This window comes from Micropterus salmoides, unplaced genomic scaffold (assembly GCF_014851395.1).
Source record: "Micropterus salmoides isolate LMB-PRFRI ecotype aquatic unplaced genomic scaffold, ASM1485139v1 Ms_hic_scaffold_15, whole genome shotgun sequence".
In the NCBI taxonomy this organism is placed as follows: Eukaryota; Metazoa; Chordata; class Actinopteri; order Centrarchiformes; family Centrarchidae; genus Micropterus; species Micropterus salmoides.
Genome location: NW_024040596.1, coordinates 1,255,041 through 1,282,195, shown reverse-complemented (window position 1 = coordinate 1,282,195; position 27,155 = coordinate 1,255,041). Strand labels below are relative to the sequence as shown.

Sequence of the window (27,155 nt, the reverse complement as noted above, 5' to 3'; positions counted from 1 at the left end):
GGAAACACAGCTGAGAGACGGAGAGGAGGTAAAAATAGATGTGGTTTCCAGTCGGATTATCACACAGCTGAGTGACAGAGAGACGTCTGCCTTCCATAAACAAACACTCCCCTCTTTCTATTTCAGTAACACAGAGTGTAAAAATATCTGAAGCTGAACCTAATGAAGACATAAAGTTATCTATCAAAACCATTAATAATGCAGTAACCCTGGTGGAAAGTAACATTTACTCAAGTACTGTACTGAAGTGCAGTTATTAGGTACTTGAGTTTATACATTTGATACTACTTTATATTCCTGCACTACATTTATAGTGTCTCACAAATTGAGACACTGAAGAAATGACCCTTTGCTCCAGTGTAAAGTAGTGAGCGTACAGCTTGTATAACAGTGTAAAGTAGTGAGCGTGCAGCTTGTATAACAGTGTAAAGTAGTGAGCGTGCAGCTTGTATAACAGCGTAAAGTAGTGAGCGTACAGCTGGTATAACAGTGTAAAGTAGTGAGCGTGCAGCTTGTATAACAGTGTAAAGTAGTGAGCGTACAGCTGGTATAACAGTGTAAAGTAGTGAGCGTGCAGCTTGTATAACAGTGTAAAGTAGTGAGCGTACAGCTGGTATAACAGTGTAAAGTAGTGAGCGTGCAGCTTGTATAACAGCGTAAAGTAGTGAGCGTGCAGCTTGTATAACAGTGTAAAGTAGTGAGCGTACAGCTGGTATAACAGTGTAAAGTAGTGAGCGTGCAGCTTGTATAACAGTGTAAAGTAGTGAGCGTACAGCTGGTATAACAGTGTAAAGTAGTGAGCGTGCAGCTTGTATAACAGTGTAAAGTAGTGACAGTACAGCTGGTATAACAGTGTAAAGTAGTGAGCGTGCAGCTTGTATAACAGCGTAAAGTAGTGAGCGTACAGCTGGTATAACAGTGTAAAGTAGTGAGCGTGCAGCTTGTATAACAGTGTAAAGTAGTGAGCGTACAGCTGGTATAACAGTGTAAAGTAGTGAGCGTGCAGCTTGTATAACAGTGTAAAGTAGTGAGCGTGCAGCTTGTATAACAGCGTAAAGTAGTGAGCGTACAGCTGGTATAACAGTGTAAAGTAGTGAGCGTGCAGCTTGTATAACAGCGTAAAGTAGTGAGCGTACAGCTTGTATAACAGTGTAAAGTAGTGAGCGTACAGCTGGTATAACAGTGTAAAGTAGTGAGCGTGCAGCTTGTATAACAGCGTAAAGTAGTGAGCGTACAGCTGGTATAACAGCGTAAAGTAGTGAGCGTGCAGCTTGTATAACAGTGTAAAGTAGTGAGCGTACAGCTTGTATAACAGTGTAAAGTAGTGAGCGTACAGCTGGTATAACAGTGTAAAGTAGTGAGCGTGCAGCTTGTATAACAGTGTAAAGTAGTGAGCGTGCAGCTTGTATAACAGTGTAAAGTAGTGAGCGTGCAGCTTGTATAACAGTGTAAAGTAGTGAGCGTACAGCTGGTATAACAGTGTAAAGTAGTGAGCGTACAGCTTGTATAACAGTGTAAAGTAGTGAGCGTACAGCTTGTATAACAGTGTAAAGTAGTGAGCGTGCAGCTTGTATAACAGTGTAAAGTAGTGAGCGTGCAGCTTGTATAACAGTGTAAAGTAGTGAGTGTGCAGCTTGTATAACAGTGTAAAGTAGTGAGCGTGCAGCTTGTATAACAGTGTAAAGTAGTGAGCGTACAGCTTGTATCACAGTGTAAAGTAGTGAGCGTGCAGCTTGTATAACAGTGTAAAGCAGTGAGTGTGCAGCTTGTATAACAGTGTAAATCTGCTGTCCCCTCAAAATAACACATCACACAGCCGTTCTTGTCTAAACCGCTGGCAACAAAATTGAGGACACCCCTAAGTGAAAATGTCCTAATTTGGCCCAAAGTGTCAATATATTGTGTGGCCTCTTGGGCCTGGAGTTCAGCAGAGCTTCACAGGTTGCCACTGGAGTCCTCTTCCTCTCCTACATGACGACAGCTGGTGGATGTTAGAGACCTTGGGCTCCTCCACCTCCCGTTTGAGGAGCCCCACAGATGCTCAGTAGGGTTCAGGTCTGGAGACGTGCTCGGCCAGTCCGTCACCTTTACCCTCAGCTTCTTTAGCGAGGCAGCGGTCGTCTTGGAGGTGTGTTTGGGGTCGTGATCATGTTGGATTACTGCCCTGCGGCCCGGTCTCTGAAGGGAGGGGCTCTGCTTCAGTATGTCACAGTACATGTTTGCATTCATGGTGCGGCGTATGGTCTGAGCCCTGACAGGCTGACCCCCCACCACCCCATTAACCTCTGCAGTAATAATGGCAACACTCATATTTCCCAAAGACAACCTCTGGATATGACGCTGAGCACGTGCACTCAGCTTCTTTGGTTGACCACGGCGAGGCCTGTTCTGAGTAGAACCGGGTCTTGGCTGTCTTCTTACAGCCTCTGGCATCTTTATGTAGAGCAGCCATTCTTTTTTTTCTACTCAGAGAGTTCTTTGCCATGGGGTACCATGTTGAACTTCCAGTGACCAGCATGAGGGAGTTTTTAGTCCAATTTGGACATTTTCACTTAGGGGTGTCCTCACTTTTGTTGCCAGCAGTTTAGACATCAATGGCTGTGTGATGTGTTATTTTAAACAGAGATTTAAAGCAGAAAACTGTGGGACACTGAAGTTAGACATGATGATCACACACTGAAGGAACTAATACAGATGCTGGCTCTGATTTGATACAAAATCCACATTTGACACAAAAGCACTCCCTCTTTGTGTAACCTCACTGTTAACGTTATTTGTGTCGGTTTATAAAAGCAGTAAGATGAGTTAAAAACCACTTCATATCAAAATAAATGGGAGGCTGAAGCCACTAAATTGCAAAGCCTGTGGTTGTTTATCAGCTTCTGTAAACCTGTGAAAAAAACTCTGGAGAAAGTGAAGTTGGTCGATTTGCAGAAAAGCTTTTTAGATGTAGAAAAACATTGAGAATATCAATATAAAATTTGTACACAAATTAGATCAACGATGAGGTCACACAGAGACTGAGAAATGTTGACATACTGCAACTCTTTTCTACATATTCCCAAACTGTTTTTCACAAGTTTAAAAAGGGTCAGAGACAACACAAGCTTTAAAATGACTTACTGACACTTATTATTTGAGCTCACACACGTTTTACAGTAGAACAGTAAAGCTGATGAAGCAGAGGGGTTTATCTCTACCTGAAGTGGGCGATGGAGACGATGACCATCAGGTTGAGAGTGGCACTGAGAAAAGAGATGAAGAACAGCAGGATGTAAACTGACACAGCCTCAGACTGAGGAGGCTTCGGCCTCCTGCAGGAGGCGTTGAGGAGCTGAGGAAAGCAGAGTTCGTCTTCTTCCATCGTCAGAGAGAAGCTGCTGAGCTCCAACAGCTTATAGACCAAAGCTCTCCGTCATACAGCTCATTTATCTCTCTCAAACCCAAAGGGAGGGTGCATCTCACCAACGGGAGGGAGCTGGAAACGACGGGCCGCAGTGCAAGATTCTTTATGGGCCCTACTCTCCATCAGATGTTTGTGTATCTGACACAACTCTTGGATTTTATTATCAGCCTAGGCTTTCACAACACAAGATTACTTACAATTCAGTTGAAGCCTCCTTTCCAGCACCCCAGCGTAAGCTTAACCAGCGAGGCTAAGCAGTTAGCGACCCCAATAATTTGAGCAATACCTCTTTAAAAATGGAAACCACCAACCCTGTCTGCCCATTGATATAGAACTGTCTCAGACTTTCACACAGCATCAAAGAGGTATGTCAGTGCAACACTGTCCAGAGCCTTCAGATTCTCAGGGTGAATCTTATCCACACTCTCGCCACTCAGGAGATCCTTAACTACCCCAAAGACCTCTGGCAGTGACACAAGTAAGTTTTCCAAACCCTGTCTCCTCCACAGAGGTCGGGTTCAGGAGTTCCTCAAAGTGCCCTTTCCACCACTCAACAATATCCCCAATCAGGATCAGTTCTCCTGACCTGCTGACTACAACCCTGCTTCCCCTTCCTGAGTCTACAACTGGCTTGCTAGAACTTCCTTGAGACCAACTGAAAGTCCTTTCCCATGGCTTCCAGCAACTACTCTCATACTCGGGTTATTTTCTTTGGTGACCGCTGTCTGCTGCTTCAGGAGACCCCAACAAAGCCTGAAAGACCTCCTTCTTCAGCTTGATGGCCTCGATCACCTCCTGTGTCCACCAGCAGGTTTTCAGGTTGCTGCCAAGGCCTCGAGGACAGGGGCATCCCGCAAATGCTCCCAGTTCACTCGCACTACAGGTTTGGGTTTACCAGGTGTGTCCGGTAGTCAGCCCAGCCATCTGATCCAGCTCACCACCAGGTGGTGATCAGTTCACAGCTCAGCGACTTTCTTTACCCGAATATTAATATAACAGTCAGAGCCTTCTTCTCAAGACTCCACTCAGGAAAGGCAACAGACCCTGATGGCCTGAGCATAGATACGGTCAAGGCATATGGTATGAAGCTGTGTGGAGTCCTGGAGCAGATCTTCAACCAGGGTGATACTCTCCCACCTCAGGTCCTGGATAACGGGTTACCTGACCAGCCGCAGTTTGGAATGAGGAACTGTGTGTTAGAAACTGTAATTGTAACAACAAGATGTTGCAGATGTTCTACCAATTTGTGGCATCATCTTTTATGCTGCCATATGCCAAGAGAAGCTAACAAGCTCAACAAGACAGTTAGAAAGGCTGGCTAAGTGATTGGAAGAGGACATGAGCTGGACTCTGGAGGTGATGATGGAGAAGAGGAGAGTTTCAAAGTCGGTTAGCATCCTGAACACATCTCACACACCCTGCACACGGGTGTCAGATTGACAGCGGTATGCACAGAGGGGCTAGAGTTCGTGACTGGGTTTTTGAATTACTTCAGGTATGGGAAAGACTTTCTTTCACCCCAAGTCATTTCCGTGAATGAGAGCAACTCCCTGTACCGGCAAATGTGAGAATATCGCAATTTTCATTCAGAGAGACTACCAATTTTTAGGGAAGCCACATTTTAAACTTGTTGAACAAAGTTTGTCACTTTACTTGCTGTGCACCATTTAGCTAACAACAGTTTTCTTTGTTGCAAACTCTACATACTGTAAGTGTGGTTGGCAGAATTTTCTGACGGTATGCCTCAGCTACCATTTCATTAACCTGTACAACTATGGCCTTAACAACCTGATAATTTCATCAAGCGATAGACTTGCCCACACCTGTAGTGCTTCTTCCACCAGTTTACATTGCAATAGCAAACTCTACACATCTTTGGGCCATCTTAAGGTTGCTGCCATGCATTCAAAAGCAGTGAAGTAAAAATGAACTTAGATATTTGCTGACGTTAAATTGCTCAGAGTAGGCAGATGGAGAGACGAGAAGATGTGACTCAACCCCACAGGGTTTTTGTTCCACCTCAGACCTTCTGTCTCCACCCCAGCCCATATCAGAGTAATCAAACCTGTGCTAGAAACCTGAGCGACAGAAGAAGCCTTCAGGACATATGTTTGTGGAGTTGCAATTGGTTCACGAGGGTCTTGCAGGGGTTTGGGGTCATTGAACTCTGGAGAAAAGAACGCAGTGTTGTTTAGGGAATGAGTCTGAATTGCGAGTATCGTGCCGAAGGTCAAGACGAAGGGGAGATGCAGGGAAGTGAACCTGAGCGGGCGTGAACGTAGCTTCTAAGGTTCAAGACGACTGAGTGATACGATTACGTTGTGCTAGTTGTGACGGTGGGGGGAGCTGGCCTGTAGCACGAGAGAGAGCTATGCTGTTAAATTTAAGGTTTTGGTGACCATTCCACTGCTCTATCCTTATAGAACCCCCAAACCCTGGACAAGGAGCGAGCAGCAGAAGGCTTTGCTATCCGGTGCCGAAAGCTCCTTCTAATTTGTAACGACTGTTCCCTCGAAACGACTTTAGTTTCAAACCTCTGTTCGCTTGACCAGTGGCACAGTCAGGTTGGCTGGGAATGAGCCGCGGTGGGCTCTGGCATTCCAGTGCCGAAAGCCCCTTTTTAGTTCGAACGACTGTGAGCCGGATGTTAGCTCGAAATGGCCGTGACCGGATGTTAGATAGAAGCGACTGTGAGCTCGAAACGACTGTTAGCTGGATGTTAGCTCGAAACGACTGTTAGCTGGATGTTAGCTCGAAACGACTGTTAGCTGGATGTTAGCTCGAAACGACTGTTGTGTCGAAACAATTTTGGTTTAAACGACAGTTTGATGGACTATTAGCTGGATGTTTGCTCGAGACAACTGTTAGCCGGATGTTAGTACAAGATGACTGTTAGCCGGATGTTAGCTCGGTTAGCTCGAGACGACTGTTAGCTGGATGTTACCTGAAACGACTGTTGTGTCGAAACAATTTTGGTTTAAACAACAGTTTGATGGACTATTAGCTGGATGTTTGCTCGAGACAACTGTTAGCCGGATGTTAGCTCAAGATGACTGTTAGCCGGATGTTAGCTCGGTTAGCTCGAGATGACTGTTAGCCGGATGTTAGCTCAAGATGACTGTTAGCCGGATGTTAGCTCGGTTAGCTCGAGATGACTGTTAGCCGGATGTTAGCTCAAGATGACTGTTAGCCGGATGTTAGCTCAAGATGACTGTTAGCCGGATGTTAGCTCAGTTAGCTCGAGATGACCGTTAGCCGGATATTAGCTCCGTTAGCTCGAGACGACTGTTAGCCGGATGTTACCTGAAACGACTGTAGGGTCGAAACTATTTTAGTTTAAACGACAGTTTGATGGACTATTAGCTGGATGTTTGCTCGAGACAACTGTTGACAACAACTGTCCAGTCCTGATGGATGTTAGCACAAGATGGCTGTTAGCCGGATGTTAGCTCGGTTAGCTCGAGATGACTGTTAGCCGGATGTTAGCTCAAGATGACTGTTAGCCGGATGTTAGCTCGGTTAGCTCGAGATGACTGTTAGCCAGATGTTAGCTCAAGATGACTGTTAGCCGGATGTTAGCTCGGTTAGCTCGAGATGACTGTTAGCCGGATATTAGCTCAAGATGACTGTTAGCCGGATGTTAGCTCAGTTAGCTCGAGATGACTGTTAGCCGAATGTTAGCTCGAAATGACTGTTAGCCGAATGTTAGCTCGAGATGACTGTTAGCCGAATGTTAGCTTGAGATGACTGTTAGCCGAATGTTAGCTCGAGATGACTGTTAGCCGAATGTTAGCTTGAGATGACTGTTAGCCGAATGTTAGCTCAAGATGACTGTTAGCCGGATGTTAGCTCGGTTAGCTCGAGATGACTGTTAGCCAGATGTTAGCTCAAGATGACTGTTAGCCGGATGTTAGCTCGGTTAGCTCGAGATGACTGTTAGCCGGATATTAGCTCAAGATGACTGTTAGCCGGATGTTAGCTCGAGATGACTGTTAGCCGAATGTTAGCTCGAGATGACTGTTAGCCGAATGTTAGCTCGAAATGACTGTTAGCCGAATGTTAGCTCGAGATGACTGTTAGCCGAATGTTAGCTCGAGATGACTGTTAGCCGGATGTTAGTTAGAGATGACTCTGTGCTTGAAATGACTGAGAGCCGGACGACCAAGTACCTCAGCAATAACTGTAAAATCCTTTTAATCTCAGAAAACCAGGCCAACTAAATAAGATGTCAGAAATACTTTTATCCAGATTTTAATAATATATTTATTGTACATTTTGTTCTGTGACTGAAAATCTGTCGACTCCACAGGACGTCTGCGCCTAAAAGTTTATTCTGCCTTATTTTGTATGTTTTATTTCACTAGCAAGGACCACACAATCAACAGGTACGATTAAATTAATTATTGGTGATAAATAAAGAGAGAAAAGAGAAAGGGTGATGCAGAATACTAGATCGAAGAAGAGGAGCTGGGACGTGTGCAATCACCCCATGTGAAGACCACACCCACCAAACACAGATACAGGTCTACCCTGTTACACAGGAAACTGTGTTTAAAAGAGTTTCATACTTGAGGCGGCTTGTGTCCCACATCATGGAAAATGTAAATGCGCCGTACTTGTATAGTACCTTTCTAATCTTTTCAACCACTCAAAGCGCTTTTACACTACATCCACCCACATTCACACACTGAGCCTAAGTGCTCAAACAGAAACTAACATTCACACACTGGCGGAACAGCCACCAGGGGCAATTCGGTTCAGTATCTTGCCCAAGGACACTTTGACATGCAGCCTGGGGATTGAACCGCCGACCTTCCGATTAACAGCCAACCCGCTCTACCTCCGAGCCACAGCCATCAGTCAAAGGCTGAACTTTATCAGGAGAGTCTTGTGTTTTGCTGGATAAGATCAGTTCTTTGCTTTCACCTCCATTTATTAAACACACTCTCCTCACAGCACTGCTGCAGAGAAACTACATGATTAAAATATGGGCCATCTTTTACAGAGTCCCCCTCACACAGAAGGCCAACCGGGGCCACATCGTCAGCACGCTGTAGGAAGTTCAAGTGGGAGTCACTGCTTTACAAAGACAACAACAAAGGGGAGAAGATGGCAGCTTGTGATGCACCTGTGATTAGAGTCCTCATCTCTGACTCCTTTTCCACACATTCTAGGACTGCATGCTTTCAAATCAAAAAGCTGAACTGATCGCCTTTATTAGTGGTTGTTTGGCTTCTGATTCTCACTGACTTTAGTTTACACTGCAAAGAAGTGAGAACGTGATTATACAACAGTTTAAGGATTTGATCACACGTTAGTTTGATTATTGTCAGTCACCTGGTCTGAACCAGTCAAAGGACACTGGCTGAGGTTTCGCTGGAAATGAGGAAACAAAGAATCCACAGAGCCACTCCTCTTCCTGGAATGAGCGGCAGCTTGATGACCCCTCCCTCTGCTTCCTGCTCTCCAATCACAGCGAGCTCCACTCTGTCCATATATTTCCTGGTTCCCTCCCCTTCAGATCTACAGTTTGAAGATGGGTGTGACCAACATGTGCTGACGTGCAGCAGCTGACAGGCCCCGTTCACTGCAGAAACACATGCTGTTCAGATCAGAGCTCAAACTAGCTGCACTTCTGAGAAAGTGAAACTCAGACAGTCGTTGCCACTGAGAGGTGAAATGGCGCAGAAAGGAGTTCAGCTGGACCGGGAAACCATCTCTTGTTCCATCTGTCTGGATCTACTGAAGGATCCGGTGGCTATTCCCTGTGGACACAGCTACTGCATGAACTGTATTAAAAGCTTCTGGGATGAAGAGGAGGAGAAGAAAATCCCCAGCTGCCCTCAGTGCAGGCAGACCTTCACACCGAGGCCTGTCCTGCTGAAAAACACCATGTTAGCAGTTTTAGTGGAGGAACTGAAGAAGACTGGACTCCAAGCTGCTCCTGCTGATCACTGCTATGCTGGACCTGAAGATGTGGCCTGTGATGTCTGCACTGGGAGAAAACTGAAAGCCCTCAAGTCCTGTCTGGTCTGTCTGGCCTCTTACTGTGAGAAACACCTGCAGCCTCATTATGATGCTGCTCCGTTAAAGAAACACAAGCTGGTGGAGCCCTCCAAGAAGCTCCAGGAGAACATCTGCTCTCGTCACGATGAGGTGATGAAGATGTTCTGCCGTACTGATCGGCAGAGTATCTGTTATCTCTGCTCTGTGGATGAACATAAAGGCCACGACACAGTCTCAGCTGCAGCAGAAAGGACCGAGAGGCAGAGAGAGCTCGAGGTGAGTCGACAAAACATCCAGCAGAGAATCCAGGACAGAGAGAAAGATGTGAAGGTGCTTCAGCAGGAGGTGGAGGCTATCAATGGCTCTGCTGATAAAGCAGTGGAGGACAGTGAGAAGATCTTCACCGAGCTGATCCGTCTGATGGAGAAAAGAAGGTCCGATGTGAAGCGGCAGCTCAGATCCCAGCAGGACACTGAAGTGAGTCGAGTCAAAGAGCTTCAGGAGAAGCTGGAGCAGGAGATCACTGAGCTGAAGAGGAAAGATGCTGAGCTGAAGCAGCTCTCACACACAGAGGATCACAACCAGTTTCTACACAACTACCCCTCACTGTCAGCACTCAGTGAATCTACAGACTCATCCAGCATCAACATCCGTCCTCTGCGCTACTTTGAGGACGTGACAGCGGCTGTGTCAGAAGTCAGAGACAAACTACAGGACGTTCTGACAGAGACATGGACAAACGTCTCGCTGACAGTGACTGAGGTGGATGTTTTACTGTCAGAACCAGAACCAGAGCCCAAGACCAGAGCTGGATTCTTAAAATATTCATGTGAAATCACACTGGATCCAAACACAGCAAACACACAGCTGTTATTATCTGAGGGGAACAGAAAAGCAACAAGAATGAGTCAACAACAGTCTTATTCTAGTCACCCAGACAGATTCGCTGATTATTCTCAGGTCCTGAGTAGAGAGAGTCTGACTGGACGTTGTTACTGGGAGGTGGAGTGGAGAGAGAGAGGAGTTTTTATAGCAGTCACATACAAGAATATCAGCAGAGCAGGGAGGGAATGTTTATTTGGATACAATGACAAATCTTGGGCGTTATATTGTGACACAAACAATTATAAATTTTGTTACAACAAAGTCCAAACTCCCGTCTCAGGTCCTCGGTCCTCCAGAGTAGGAGTGTACCTGGATCACAGTGCAGGTATTCTGTCCTTCTACAGCATCTCTGAAACCATGACTCTCCTCCACAGAGTCCAGACCACATTCACTCAGCCTCTCTATGCTGGACTTTGGTTTTATTTTTATTCTCCTGGAGACTCTGCTGAGTTCTGTAAAGTGAAATAGTCAGAAGTCCTTTCAGGGACAGTGGGTTAAACTCTGTGTTTTAATCCTTAAACTTCTTTTGTCTTCATGTTTGTTGCTGAGAGCTGATTGTTGGGGCATTTCTTCACCTGTCAATCAAACACTGTGGGCGGGACTTTGACGTCTTCTCATCAGCTGCTGTGGAAATGTTGGAGCTCCTTCCTGTGTCTGTTTAGCCATGGAGGCCATCACTGCTCAGGATGACTTTTGTTTCTCTGCATGAAAATGGAAACTTGTCTGAGCTCTAAATGTTTGTTGAATATTTGGATTGATGTATTTGTATGTTGTTGTTTCTCTTCCACTGCATGGGTCTGAAGAGAGAAAGCAGCAGAGCTTCCTTTACTTTGGAAAGAAATCTAGAATTCACATTTATTTGTTTGGTAGAGCAAATGTTGTTGTTGTTGTTGTTGTCCAAATGAGGGACTATGAGGGATTATAAAGTGTAATTCTGCTGATCAGAATCAATAAGGAGATGCTTCATCAGGATGATACAGCATCTCTGGCATGTCGACCAAAAAACACACAACATGACACGTGCACACACACACACACCATCAGTAAATAGTTTGAAGTAGTATAAAGTGATTATTTTACAGTAATGTACTGTGATCCTACAGTAACCAGACACAACATCATAGTTACTGTAAATTCACAACAATCTACAGTAATATTACAGTAATGTATTTTCACAGTAACAACCCACAACATTACCGTAAAACTATTACTAGCTATTTTATTGCTAAATTACAGTCTGGAGCGGCACACTAATCACAGTAATTACTTGTAATTTACCATTTTTACTGTATTAATACCGCAACTCAGTAGCCAGTAAATTCCTGTAAATTTACAGTATGTGTACTACATTAAATTACTGTAACTTCACATACAATCTGTGTTTTTACAGCAACTCATAGGCCCATATTTTTCCTTAGATACAAAGAATACATTCAAAAATTTTAAAATTTATCACTTTTATTGCAAATTTACAAGACATTGCATACATCTGAAGACTATCTTCAAAATTTATTATGGAAAAAATATGCAATGAAAAATACATAAAATCACATCACCAATATAGAACATTTCTATCAAATCATGAAAATAGGGTTGAATGATATGCCATAAGTTTAATATAATGATTTATTTAGCATTTTTAACAGTAATAATATGTTATATTTGATTTGGTTGTAACAAAATCTAAAAAAAGTGTTGCTGTTGTTCAGGGTACCCCCAGGATTCTCACAGTTAAACTGAAGACTTTTTAAGGCCTTTTTAATACCACCTAGGATAAAATTTAATACCAACTTCACTGAAAATCTGTATGAATTTTAAGCCCAAGAAAATTATTTAGGAAGTTACATGAATTTACTAAAACATTTTATTATAATACATTCGTATTTAACACACTATAGCTCGGGGTGTGTTTGTACTCTGATGAGATAAAATGAATCAAGGACGTCACTTTGTGTTGAAAAGTGGTGGGACATAAGGGTTCAGATTAGCGCTGTGACGATACACTTGGCTCACATGCACAATTCACAATATTGGGTTCACGAGAACAAGACAAGAAGATATTTTAACACTATTTGATGAAATATTCAATGCTGAAATATATTTAAATGGGGGTCCCTAGAAAATTTTGAGCACTGAACACTTAATTTCCTGCATTCTGGAGACATTTTCTGCACCAATTTATGGTAGAATTATCTTTATTTAAATAAAGTCATTCAGATTTTTTTAGCTTAAACTTTTCTGAACAACCAGGTTCCGGTTTGTTTTTCCCTCGTCCCCGTGATCGGTGCATCTGGGTGATGTAAGTTTAATGTGCGTTAGTTTGATGTTTCCATTCTCATAATGTTAGCCTACAACAGCCTACTCGTCTCAGACTCACCCGTCTCTCCGTTGCTGTCGTATCATTCACTGACCAGTAACCTGCAGGCGGGCCTTCCAGCTCGCCGTAGTGTGAGCGCCACCGTCCTCGGCCTCAACCGCCACAGAGTCTCTGGCTTTCTGAATTTCAGACACTTTCCCATTCTCAGGTAACGAGCTAGCTTTAGCTAGGACTGAATCCCAGAGCTGCTGCACCGTGAACGCTCCACAGTCCAGAGCGTAAAGCTGAACACTGACGTGAACGTTACCGTTACTGCTGAATAACAACAGTCACACCAAACGGAGTAAATCATAAAGTCACACACATAAAAAGTGTTTATTTAGGACATTACGGCATTTTTTAATCCTACGAAAGGACAAGAACAAATTTAATACTTTAGTAATGACATTTAATACTTTTAAGACGCCGCGGGTACCCTGTTTCAGCAATGTGGTGTTTCACTACTAATATCTTATTACAAACTGAGACTGCAATATTATTTAAGTGGCTTCATACCCTAAATTTACCTGCTCATATAATCAGGGAAGAGTTCTAGTCCGGGTCTTCACTTGTTATCAAGGTTTAGCTCACAATATCTGATAAAGTGATCAGTTCTTTAACTGCTTCAAGACATCAAGGTTACCCTGATTTTATTTTAAAACCCATTGATCTGGACTTAATCTGAGTTTAGAAGAGCACAAACAAAATACAAAGAGAGATGAGCAGGAGGTCTATGGTGTTCAAGTTTTTTTATATACTTTTAACTTCAGTTACAAATTTGGGAACAGATAATGTGTTAAATGTGTCTACGTCCGTGATGAGACCTGATTTTTAGGCACATTTTAAACATTTGTTTTACCTGAACACCTCAACTCAAAGTATAGTCTTTAAAAATCTTGACCAACTTTTATACAAGACTCACATGTGTGTATATAACTGACTTATAGAATTTAGAAGAACTATATTTCTGCTTGGCTGTAAATTATATAGTGTTGATGAACAACTTTGTCCAGCCTTAATAAAACAGAGCAATCCACAATAAAACCAGAGGGCTCATATAAACTAAACTTAACTATTTAATTAATTCTTTTGTCCCATCTCATTCTTATCGTTTACTTAAGGCTACTTCAGGATAAAGACGAGCACCGTTTCATTAAGTGGAAGACCCTAGCATCTTTTTAATGCTCTGTCACAGTACACAGCAAAAATTAAGTAATGCTGAGAATTTCTCTGAAGGCAGCCAACAGGGTACACAACGCAGCAGAAGGCGGTTTCTAATTTTTAGATGAAGGTATGAAGTTATGAAAACAGGAAAAGGAGAAAATACCTTGCAGGTTTTGAAGACCTCTGATGAATCCTCCTTTAAGTACAGCGGTAGGCCGGCCAGGGCTGCTGTGATGTTGTTCTTGTCCTGTTGCACAAACAAAGACAAGGTATGCATGTTAGGGTCTGCAGTTCTGTTCACATTCAACATCAATGTAATGCAGTAATGCTTTAAAAATGTTTGTACCTGTTCCTCGTATGCCATCAAAACATCTTCCATCGTCTCGCCAAAACTTCCAGTCTTCCTCTTTTTGTAGCTTCAACAGCTGAGGTGTGTGCATGTCAAGTGCAGCAAAGAAGGAACACGGTAGATTTTGATCCTGTGGAATTCACTGTAGAGCTGCATAAAAAACAAAGGCACAACTCCTATCATTCATTAACTTTAAGCCATATAAGACTCTATGGGAAGCTACTTTAGACATATAGACAAAACCATGTTAACACTAATAATTTTTAAGCTCTTTATCCAGATCAAACAGTGCTGCAATCCTGATTTTGACAATTTCTTCACGTCTGAGTGCAAAGGTGCGCTGCATATGTTGATGGATGATAATCATATCTCTATCAGTCACTGTCTTCTTGAACTGCTCCACCATCTCAGGCCTCTGGTTCTCCAGTGTGTCCTTAGTTTCTCCTTGGGGATAATTGGGCAGGAAGTTTATTTCTCCTCTTGCGGGTCTTTTGATGTTGGCCCTGGATGCTGCACCTTCTGGATAGGTCCTGCTGCGCTTTCCCACATTCACAGCCACACCCTTTACGCCAGCCCTGCTCAGTTTGGTCCTGTAGTTGCCCATCTTGAAGCGCAGGCTGTTCGTCCAACCCTCATACCTTGTTTTGGAAGCTTTTTCTTTTAGACAGGGGTGTTTGCTCACCAGAGCCTCTGCAGCCATGGCAATATTTTTGGTACTGGGATATGCCTTATGCTTACATATTTCAGCAGCCATTCCTTCCAGTATGTTGTGTTTTTGATCCCTAGTCAAGCTTACAGTTTCCCTCTCTTAGAGCATGCTGCACCTCGTAGGAGAATGTTGGAATAACAAAAACCTCTGGCCATCGGCAACGACGCTCTGGTGAATCTGTGTTATCAGACAGTAACTCTGTATCGTCTGTGCTGGTTGAACTGAGATCTGGTTTAAGACATCTAACTATCTTAATGGTTGCCTTGGATGGTAGGTCCTCCATGTTGACTAAATTGCATAGGGCACTGTCAAATTCTGGGTCTTGAAACTGAAGACGAAGGTCATAATCAAGGTTCAACTTATTTTTTATCTCAGTTATGAGGGCATTTACACTCTCGGGACGAGAGGGCAAAATAAGCCTCTCAGCGTTGACATCATCAAGGATGACCCTTAGTTTCAGGACATCGGTCGCTTCCATTTCCACTGTGTTAGAGAAACCTGTAACATGAAACAGACAGAGCTACTCCAGGTGCTGCTGCTATTTTTCACTAGCTGCCTGGACCAACCACACATTATCTATCCATTCAGACAAGAGAGTGGTGACAATCTAACATCACACTCTCCCAAAGTAAGTATTGGTTAAACATTTTAAAACAGAGTATGGTGTAAATGGGATATCCCAAGTGTACTCACATTGACAGTTAACCACTACATTGCACGTATTTACCTTTGTGATGACACATGGGTCATAGTGGAAAACAGAAATGACCTTTAATTATTTTGTCCAGTGTGTCCATTAAGGTGATCACTAGTGTTTATTGAAGGTCCAGACAGATCTGTGGCCTCCCTCAGGTCCCTGAGAAGAAGGCTGGGGATGTGCTTGTTTGAAACCCTGTAGGCAAACAGTGGCATTCGGTCAGTTAGCTGACACACAGAGTTCACCGTACGGCCCTTGCTTTTATGATCTGTCAGCTCATATGACCGCAAATGCCCAACATGCCAGGCCTCATAGTCCTTCAGTAGAAAGAAGATGTCGTTTCTGATAAGTAAGTTTCTGATCTCTTTAAACACAGGCAAGGCAGCATGTGCCCCAGTGCAAACAAACATGCCAGCCACAAAAGTTGCGCCTTCAATGGTTACCTGTTTTGTGCCATATACACTGCTGCTGTCTGTGATGCTCGATATTAACGCATGTGTATCAGTAGGCAATGACTCAACATAGACAGACTCCACTTTTGAAGTCTGTACTGGTGGCTTGAAAACTCTTGGGGATGTTTTGGTCTCTCTGCCAAAGTTTTCAACACATTTTTGTAGTTCTTAGTGCCACGAGCAACTGCCTTGAAGACTTTGTGCTTCCCCTCAAATCTCATTGTCCACAGATGCACCAGAGGACCAAAGCGCTCTATGAGATGAGGATAACGCTCAATGTAACGATGCTTTGGCCGTAATCGTAAGTTGGGGAATACTTCCTGAAGCAGCTGCCTGTGATCTGAAATCTTACAGGCCATGTACTGAATGGTATCATCTGCGAAAGTATGACACATGCCAAGCTCAACTACATCTTTTATTTCCATTAGCACCTCCCAGAATTTGTCCCCTTCAGGGAAGCAGAGCGTGGTTCTCATGCCCATTCCCGCCGATTGCTCCTCGAGTGAGGGCGGTTAACCTTATCAGAATGTTGGAAGGGAAATGACAGTATCGCCCTATTCAGCTCTTCCATAGTGAAATACTTCCTTGCAATCAAACCCTTCAAAGAATGTGCCAACTGGACAGGAACCACACCTTCAAACAGGTCATGAAGGATGTCAGGTGGAAATCCTGTGATAGGACGGAAATAAGAGAGATGATCAGAGAGAACACAACTGCGTTTTACACCGTACTTCTCTTCGCTGTCATTGTTCTGCATTTCTTGAACGAGCTTATGATACAGATTTGTGGTTGTCATCTCAAAACTGCCAGTGACTGCATCTGATGTGTGCATATCCGTCTGGGTGGCAAGACAAAATCTGCAAAAATATGTATCCCTCAAACTCTCACTGGAACCAGCCAGCCCATGGGCAGCAAGGTCATCAGCCGCAACAGTGTACACTGTGCCTTTGAGACAGTGACCAAACGTCTCAATGTAAACACCCTCTTTTTCAAGAGTTTTTAGGTCACTCAAGGGAGGCGCAGAAACCTTTTCATATCCAAGCTGCCGCACATCATTTGAGCTGCACAAAAGAGCCAGTTGAGTAGAGTGGAGTGCTGAGCGATACTTTACTGGCAGGTTAGCTAATGTCCAATAAACTGCACATACTTTTCTTTGATGTTCCTTGAGGGTTTGCACATAGCATAAAGAATTATTAATAATGTCTGACCCTCATCTGAGAGAAGCTCATTTTCCTGGAAGTAGGAGCCATCACAGTATGACGAAAACTGTCCAGGGAACTGTGAGGTGGTTTCTTGAACTTTCTCAAGTACATCTGTTTTTTTCAACAACAACTGCAAAGATGTGAGGATGGGCACATACAGAAATGTACGCTGTGACGACTCAATAAGGTCCTCTACAGGCTTGGCAAATGGAAACTTATGCTCATAATATGACTTTCTCCTGTTTGCTGTTGACAGTGGTCCTTCAGAGGTAACAGATTTATACAAAATATTACTCTCTGAAACTGCCTGGACAATCTCTCTAACAAGAGTGTCAGTAAAGGGGCAGTTGTGTTTTTCCAGTATTTTGATTAGAGATTCTCTGAAAACTGGTTCTGACTGATTTCTTGTGTTTCCCTCGTGGATACATGGAGAATAGTCTGCATTTTCAAGAAGAAGGCAGCCAGGTTGTACTGTAACTGCTCTGTTAATCCCTCATCACTACTGTTTCATTTTCATCTGAAAGCTCTACTGGATCATGTTCAATGTCACTATCCTGGGAAACCTTGGAGACATTTTGCACTACAACTGCCACATCATAGTCTGATGCATGTTGGTGTTCTCCGCACTTGTGCGCATTGTATGTTGAGTAAACATTTGTTTGAAACTTGAGACCTAAATGGACATGGCACTGTTTCTTTCCGTCTTAGATGCCCCCTTAGATGAATAAGCATGTCCCTCTCAACAAATGGCTGCTTAAAATCACACACAGGGCAATGAAATGCCAGATTTATAGTCAAACCACTGTTTTCTCTACCTACCACTCTTTTCTCAGAATGTACTCTTGACAAATGTACCTTCAGTACATATGCAGTTGTTATACAGGCAAGGTAAAGGTGAAATGTGGAATACTGGCCATGATAGAGTCTGTAATGGCACTAGAAAAAACACACAATTTACATTTCCACATAACTTATACCAGTCACTAACAACAAAAAAATGCAACAGTTTGCCCAGGTTTGTCAAAGTCTACGCAGTAGCCTAACTGTTAACCTTGCTATTTGCTTTGAACTAACGTTATATTTTTTCACCAATGTATTTCAATGTATTAACGTTAATTCCGGAGAGTGGAGAATGTGACTGAAAGCGCCAAATCCAGCCCAGTCTAACTGTTGAGCTGTAGCCAGCATTAGTCACATGTAAAGTTAACGTTACCGTGTAAAATCCAACATATTTGCATGCAGATTCTCTCGCTAAATAATGTTAGCTTGGTCATTTCCTTGTTGTGCGATTTTATATTAATGTAACATCAGTTAACGTTACGTTTAATAGCCTTAACTTAAGGTTAACGTTACTTTGCTAACCGAAAGAAAAAAAGGGCATATTAGCTAGCGAGCCAATATAGTTTACACATCATAACATAAAACGTTCACAAACTAACGTTAATGTCACTTAGCCAACTTAATGTCGAATCAACGAACGAGTTTGAAAGCGACATTCAACTAACAGTTTTTCAAGTAAAAGTTGGCGCTAACGTTAGTGCTAATGTTTGCAACAAGTCTGCAAGTTAGCTAACTTAGTAACCTTATCATTTAAACAGCAGGACAAACAGTTTGCAAACCAGTAAGATTAATAAAATAACAGAACATCATTACCTCGTGTGGAAGATAAAAATGTAGCAGGGTTACGCAGCAAATAAATACTGTCACCAGCGAGAAACACACACAGCAGCAGTGCAGGGGTCGTTACGAGCTTCACCGCTGAGCAGAATTCCCAAACAGGGAGTTTAAGTCTGCAACTAAGGACTATTTTTATTTTCAGGTCTAAAACATCAAAGTTTCCAGTTGAGCCAGTTGAGTAGAGTGGAGTGTTGAGCGATACCTTACTGGCAGGTTCGCTAATGTCCAATAAACTGCACATACTTCCTAGGTAGGTTCCTAGAGGGTTTGCAATTTCAAAATCATCAACATAAAGAATTATTGATAATGTTTGACCCTCATCTAAGAGAGGCTTATTTTCCTGGAAGTGATAGTCCAAACAGTACAAAACCAAAAAAATATTGAATTCACTTTTAGATAAGGAAAAGCAACACATTCTCACATTTGAGAAGCTGTAACAGAAAGGTTGTTATTTTTACTTGTAAATACTTACACACAGACTACTTATGCTTTGAGGATTAAGAATTATTGGTATTATAATTGGCATTCTTTAGTTTACTTGGGCACAATATGATGATTTTTAAACATAAAAACGTTTTTAAACGTTTGTGATGATATAAAGTCAACTTAAAGTAAGTAAGTCAATGGGCAGGTTTGCTTTCTGTCCCCAGAGTCAAAACTAAACAAGTAGAAGCAGCGTTCAGTTATTATGCTCCGTATATCTGGAACAAACTCCCAGATAACTGCAGGTCTGCTGAAACTGTCAGTTCTTTTAAATTAAGACTGAAGATTTTTCTTTTTACTACTGCCTTTAACTAGTAGATTGATAACTTACACTGCACTGTAACTTTTACTGTCCTGTTTTCTTTTTCTTTGCTTTTAGCTTTTTACCATTGCTTTTAATTAAATATTTACATGGTGAGAAATGAGTAGGTAATTGAGTGAAAAGATAATGAGAGTGAGACTGAACAGCGTGAAGAAAGTGGTCTTAAATCTCGCAGGAGTGATTTGCATGATGATTTTTAAACATAAAAAGCCATACACTTTTGTGATGATATAAAGTTAACTTAAAGAAAATAAGTCAATGGAGCAAACTGGAATCATATTACCAATACTTAAACTTTTTGAATTGGGTTAAATTCGTGTGAATGAGTCACTCCAAATTCTTGTGAGGTTTAAGTTATGTTAAATTAGTTCTTTTATTAAGATGGGCTGTTTTACAGTGGATGGCAGATTTAGTACCATCCCATGCCCCGTAACCACCTCAAAATGGTCCTTTGTGTCAAAGGTTTCAAAAATGTCTATTTGGACATCCGCTCAAGGTCCACTTATTTATAAATGTAAAATTAAATGTAATATTAAAGTAATGAACACATTAATGCAACAATAATGATAACAATGGTGCTTTGAGCTCAATGCTAATGTCAGCATGCTAACAGTGCAAAGAAGAAGATGCTAAGCAGGTTCGAATGTTCGCCATCTGTGTCGACCGTGACAAGTGTTAATAGTTAATGTGAACGTCCACGACAAAGAAGACATTCATAACGCTTTTATCCAAAATGACAAACAATAAGAGCAGAAACTACAAGAATCATCAGAAACATCAGCTTTAAAAAAAGAAAAAAAAAAGAATCAACACATTTATGGGTGAAGTAAAGTGCTCTGACGCTCTGAATCCTGTTTATTTATATTATTTATATCTCCTGCATTGTTAATGAGTGGTAAAATTTAAAGAACTTTTGCTGAGGTGTGGTCATGAATGTTTTTGGCTTCTAAAGGAGACAGAAACAGTTTGAGCACCACTGCTCTACAGTATGTTGGCCTCACAGGAGCCCGGCTGCAGTATCTGAAGAGTGACAATGAGTCTAACGGCTTTTCTGAACCAGGGGTAGAACAAGGCATAGAGCACAGGGTTCAGACAGGAGTTAAAATACATCACAAAGCTCATGAAGGCCTCAGTAGTAGAACCGATCAAGAGGTTGCGGCCTGTGAGAGAGAGGCAGTAGTATGGAGAATAGCACATCAGAAACACCGCTACAAGAACACCTAGAGTCCCGGCTGCCTTCAGCTCAGATTTCTTCGTCGTCAGAATCCCTGACTGGAGTTTGACGGCGGCAACATGAGCGCGCATCACACGAGCCTGAGACACCGCCACGACAAACACTCTCATATACAGAACTATGATGACAGTAATGGGAATAATAAAGGAGACAACAAGGTCCACATCTCCTGCGATGTTTACCTTACACTCTCCGTAACAGGAATTATACCTGCCTGGCTGCTTCAGGTGTTCATATAAAAGGAAAACGGTGTAGAAAACAGAGCAGATCCAACACACACAAACACCGACGGTAACTACTCTGTCAGTGATTCTGGTCGGGTAATGCAGAGGGTCACAAATCGCCACGTAGCGGTCGATCGATATGAGCACCATGTTTCCTACAGAGGCAGAGACGAGGATGACGGGTAAGAAAAAATAAAGAGCACACATGAGGTCACCCAGGATCCAGCATTTCACTGTCAGAAGGATTTCAACCGGCATCACCAAGAGGCCCAAGAAGAAGTCTGATACAGCCAGAGAGAGGAGGAGGAGGTTGGTGGGGGAGTGGAGCTGCCTGCAGGGAGAGGGTATCATCATCAGCGTTATCAAAAAGAGCAGCTGTTGTTCAATAAAAGCAGGAAAAATGGTTTAAAACCAAGGTTTTCCTCAATTAAAGCAACGCTGAACCCACAGCTATGAGCTCAAATAAGGTTCAATGAGTTAAGAAGAATGGTTAAAGATCAGCTTCAGTAAACCTGTGGAAAACTCTGCAGAAAAAACTGAAGTTTGTCGATATGCACAAATAATTTGTAGTTTTAGGGGGGAAAAACTCTTTTGTGCAGAAATGATGCCAACATTGAGGTTACATAACATCAACAACTATGAAAACCTGAGCAGAGATTTAAAGCAGAAAACTGTGGGACTCTGAAGTTAGACATGATGATCACACACTGAAGGAACAAATACAAATGCTGGCTCTGATTTCAGCTTTCAAAACTCAGACAAAATCCACATTTGACACAAAAGCACTTCTATATTTCCTCCCTCTTTGTGTAACCTCACTGTTAACATCATTTGTGCACATTTATTTTGACAGGATTTTCCTACAAACTGCAGATCTTTTCTACACATCCGTCACCACAAACACTTCACTGTGTGTCATTGCCAATATTATCAAAAGCAGTAAGAGTAGTTACAACCAAAGTATGTCAAAGTAAAAGGGAGGGTAAAGCCACTAAATTGCAAAGCCCGTGGTTGTATATCAGTTTCTGTAAACCTGTGAAAAAAATCAGGGATAAACTAAAGTTTGTAGATGTAGAAAAACTGCACAAATTAGATCAACGATGAAGTTAGACAGAGGCTGAGAAATGTTGACATTCTAGAAATCATTTCTATCATCATTTTCCCAAAGTGTTTAAAAAGACACAAGCTTTAAAATGACTTACTGACACTTATTATTTGAGCTCACACACGTTTTACAGTAGAACAGTAAAGCTGATGAAGCAGAGGGGTTTATCTCTACCTGAAGTGGGCGATGGAGACGATGACCATCAGGTTGAGAGTGGAAGTGAGAAAAGAGATGAAGAACAGCAGGATGTAAACGAACACAGCCTCAGACTGAGGAGGCTTCGGCCTCCTGCAGGAGGCGTTGAGGAGCTGAGGAAAGCAGAGTTCATCTTCTTCCATCGTCAGAGAGAAGCTGCTGAGCTCCAACAGCTTACTGACCAAAGCTCTCCGTCATACAGCTCATTTATCTCTCTCAAACCCAAAGGGAGGGTGCATCTCACCAACGGGATGGAGCTGCAGCGTAATGTAGTTTTGCCACAGGACAAATAGCCATCAAAGAACAGCACAGCAACCCTTTATGTTAACACAGTATGAATAAATGGATGATTGCATCTGATCTTGACCCTTGTAACAATTGTTGCGGTCTCTCATGGGCCCTTGTAATCCCCTGGGCCCCTGGTGGTTGCACCGTCGGTACTCACGCTACTGGGCTGGAGCTGGAAACAACGGTGCCCAGAGCAAGGGTTTTTTTGGGCCCATCTCCCCATGAGATGATTGAGTATCTGCTGCTTGTGGATTTTATTATCATCTTAAGCTGAAAGGACACAAAACACACGAGAGTCTGGTTGGACAAACTCTCACGATCCTTCCGGTAACCTCGCAAAGGCGATGAGCCGCTTTGCTCCTCTTGAATCAAAATTCGGTCTTGCCGTCTTTCCATAGCCCTGGCGTAAGCTTCAGAGAGACTCAGCAGCGAGTGACCCTGATAATTTGAGCAATACCAATGGTCCCCCTTTTAAAAATAGAAACCAAGTCTTCTGGTTTCCGCTTGATGGAGTAGGTACTAGGGAGAGGAGCGCCAACAAAACCAATTTCTAGAAAGTCATTTGAACTTACAGCAACCGCTGAAACGGGACACACTGTCTCTACGGATTTAAAGAGAGGAGCCACAAATATCAAGAGAAGTGGTACTAATCCAGATTAGGGCTGATATTGCAACATAATTTAAGGAAATTAAGACAGGACATTTGGGCCATTCATGATGAGCTGGCCGGTGAGTTGGCGGTGCTCTGCTTGGCGCAGGCAGAGGCAGCCAGTAACAATGACAAGATGTTAAACACACTCAGAGTAACAGCACTGAAACAGACGCAAGAAGCACTCATCAAGGAATGTAAAAAACTACAGGAACTAGAAAGAAACTAGAAGCAGGAGACAAAATCATAAGCTGCTCGGCGTCAAGGAGTGAGCCAATGGAGGTAACACGATCAAAAGCCTTGCAGATTTTTCTCCTGTGCTGCTCAGTGCCGACAACTTCGACTCCCTTTGGACCCGGGCGCGCTGCCACATGGGTGGCAGTGAAGGTCAGGGGCCTCAACGGACCAGACCCAGGCGGCAGAGGCTGGCTCTGGGGACGTGGAACGTCACCTCTCTGTGGGTGAAGGAGCCGGAACTTGTGCGGGAGATGGAGCGCTACCAGTTAGATCTGGATAGTGGATGGACCCTATTCTTCTCTGGAGTTGCTCAAGGTGTGAGGCGCCAGGCGGGTGTGGGAAGTCCCCGGCTGAGCACCGCTATGTTGGAGTTTACTCCGGTGAACAAGAGGGTTGCCTCCCTACCCCTTGGGGTAGTGCGGGGGAAAACTGACTGAATATGCACCAAACAGCAGTTCAGAGTACTTGGCCTTCTTGGAGACCCTGAATGGCTTCTGTATGGGGCTCCAGTAGGGGACTCCATAGTTCTGCTGGGAGACTTCAACACGCATGTGGGCAATGATGGAGATACCTGGAAAGGCGTGATTGGGAGGAACGGCCCCCCTGATCTCAACCTGAGTGGGTGCTTGTTGTTAGACTTCTGTGCAAATCATGGATTGTCTAGAACTGGGAATGTCTGGAGGAGGCCCCTGTCCATGAGATCTTCACCTCAAAACTCTGGTGGAGCTTTTCTGGCATCCCTGTGGAGGTTGGGGACATTGAACATGAGTGGGCAATGTTCAAAGCCTCTATTGCTGAAGCAGCAGCGGGAGGCTGTGGTCTCAAGGTCTTAGCTGCCTCAAGGGGTGGTAACCCTCGAACACCGTGGTGGACACCGGTGGTCGGGGAAGCCGTCCGACAGAAGGAGGAGGCTTTCCGTGATTTGTTGTCTCGGAGGACTCCGGAGGCGGTTGCAAGGTACAGACGGGCCCGAAGGGCTGCGGCCTCTGCAGTGGCAGATGCGAAGCAGCGGGAGTGGGAGAAGTTCGGAGAAGACACGGAGAAGGACTTTTGGTCGGCACCAAAGTGCTTCTGGAGAACTGTCTGCCATCTCAGGAGGGGGAAGCGGGGAACCGTCCAAACTGTGTACAGTAAGGATGGGACCCTGTTGACCTCAACTGGATAGGTAATTGGGCAGTGGAAGGAACACTTTGAGGAACTCCTAAATCCGACTGATACGCCCTCTCTAGTAGAGGCAGAGTTCGAGGCTGATGGGGGATTCTCATCAATTTCCCTGGAGGAAGTCACTGAGGTAGTCAAACAACTCCATAAAGCCCCAGGGATTGATGAGATCCCTGAAGCGGTTGGGATGAGGATTAGCACCTCTAAATCTGTGGCCATGGTTCTCAGCAGGGACCCGGTGGAGTGCCAACTCCAGGTAGGGAATGAGTCCTTACCCCAAGTGAAGGACTTGAAGTACCTCGGGGTCTTGTTCATGAGTGAGGGGAGATTGGAACAGGAGATTGGCCAGAGAATCTGAGCAGTGGGGGCGGTATTGCACTTGCTTTACCGCACCGTTGTGACAAAAAGAGAGCTGAGCTGTAAGGCAAAGCTCTCGATCTACCGGTCAATTTTTGTTCCTACCCTCACCTATGGTCATGAAGGCTGGGTCATGACCGAAAGAACAAAATCGCGGGTACAAGCAGCCGAAATGGGTTTCCTCAGGCGGGTGGCTGGTATCTCCCCCTTAGAGAGAGGGTGAGAAGCTTGGCCATCTGCGAGGAGCTCAGAGTAGAGCCACTGCTCCTTTGCGTTGAACCACCTCACCAGTTGAGGTGGTTTTGGATGCCTCCCTAGGGGAGGTGTTCCAGGCACGTCCAGCTGGGAGGAGGCCTCGGGGACCAAGGACTAGGTGGAGAGATTTTATCTCCACACTGGCCTGGGAACACCTCGGGATTCCCCAGTCAGAGCTGGTTAACGTGGCTCGGGAAAGAGAAGTTTGGGGTCCCCTGCTGGAGCTGCTGCGCCGTGACCCGTCCCCGGATAAGCGGATGAAGATGGATGGATGTTCCACCCAGCCAAACTTCTGCATCAGTATTGACGGAATTAGGCATCCTTTGATTCCCCATGAGCTGCAGAGGATTTCTTCAACTAGAATGTTGCTAAAGTGAATAGATCCCCACACAAATACCAGTAATCAGGAAGACTGAACCCTGTGACACACACAAAAAAGCAATTTCCCCCTCTCCTCCTTCACACTAGAGTGAGAACTGATAAGGTCGACAGACATGATCAACTCTAGTTCTTCCCTTTCACTGCCCCAAAAGTTAAAAACTTTTGGAGGTTTATTGCGGTAACCTATAAAGAAGGAGCTTTAGAGACTAAGTTGAGTTTTTAAATATTTAATTCTTTGTCTTAAGCTGTACAAAAACAGCAATGGGCCATTGGGATAGCTCTTTTCCCCTGGTACTTGATTGGGAAGTGGGGGGGCCGGGGTGGGTAGGTGTTAGTATCAAAGGGTTTGAAGTTCTAAAACTGTTAAATGTTGATATGCTCACGCATTATGTGTTTTTGTTTCGTTTTTATCTTTTTCCCCTTCTTTGTGGATGCAAATATACTCATAATATCGCCTTATATTATGAGTCTCTCTTCCTAGAGTAGACAATGAAAACTAGTTTCATTGGGCCTTTTATGACTGGCGTTACTGATTGTTACCTGGAATTGCAAAGGTCTTAATGTACTTGCTCATCTTCAGAAGTTGCAAATTTGGAAAGAAAAGTGGAAAAAAATTGGCTCATCAGATATAAATATCTGAGATATCAAGATTTATAACTGAAATTCACACTGGGTCTGAATGTATAACAAAAGATAATTTAGAAATCAACCAGGAATTTAAACAGCTTTATCTCAGACCATATACAACAGAATCGAAAAGGTACTGTAGAGAATGTTTTTGATGGTCTGAACATTCCTTCTATCAGTCAGGATGGTAAATACTTATTAGAGGAGACTTTAGCAATACCTAGACGGTTATATGCCTGCAAGACTTTTTGCAGATATTGCACCTCTCCTTTTAAAGGTCATCAATGAATCATCAGAAAGGGGCCTACTTCCTGCTACATTCTACCAGGTGACTGCTCTCCCTGCTGCTTTTTGCGACCTTCTTGCTGTGAGTTGACTACAGTATATAGTCAGTGCTAACCACTGTACTATCGCGCCGCCCCCCTGCAATAACTTCCATTTTAAATAAATTCTTACAAATATCAGGACATAAACTCAGCATTAATAAAGTACATTATTTCCTACTAAGGTCCCAGATGATCGACAACCCCAGTTTAAATATTTTAGGAATCAATTTTACCAAAGCGTTTTCCCGACGTTTCTACATTATTAGATTAGACAAGGGATGTCATTGGTTGGCCAAATTGATGTAATTAAGACGACCTTCCTCCATAAAATTTTGATTCTGTATCAATGCATTCTCATATATATCAAAAAGATTGTATTTCACACCATAGATAAAAGTATTTCAGAAT

General features: G+C 43.4%; 2 protein-coding genes across 2 annotated transcripts; one reads left to right on the top strand and one right to left on the bottom strand.

Annotated features, from left to right (window-relative positions):
* The first annotated feature begins 8,976 nt into the window (after nt 1-8,976).
* LOC119903758 (E3 ubiquitin/ISG15 ligase TRIM25-like) lies at nt 8,977-11,694 on the top strand. Its single transcript, XM_038720001.1, has one exon. It carries the CDS (start codon nt 9,086-9,088, stop codon nt 10,763-10,765), a length of 1,680 nt encoding a protein of 559 aa, XP_038575929.1. The 5' UTR covers nt 8,977-9,085; the 3' UTR covers nt 10,766-11,694.
* An 8,995-nt stretch (nt 11,695-20,689) lies between these two features.
* LOC119903613 (trace amine-associated receptor 4-like) lies at nt 20,690-22,609 on the bottom strand. The gene is made up of 2 exons (XM_038719854.1): nt 22,446-22,609; nt 20,690-21,497 (listed from the first exon to the last, which is right to left on the bottom strand). Exons 1-2 carry the CDS (start codon nt 22,607-22,609, stop codon nt 20,690-20,692), a joined length of 972 nt encoding a protein of 323 aa, XP_038575782.1.
* Nucleotides 22,610-27,155: the final 4,546 nt, after the last annotated feature.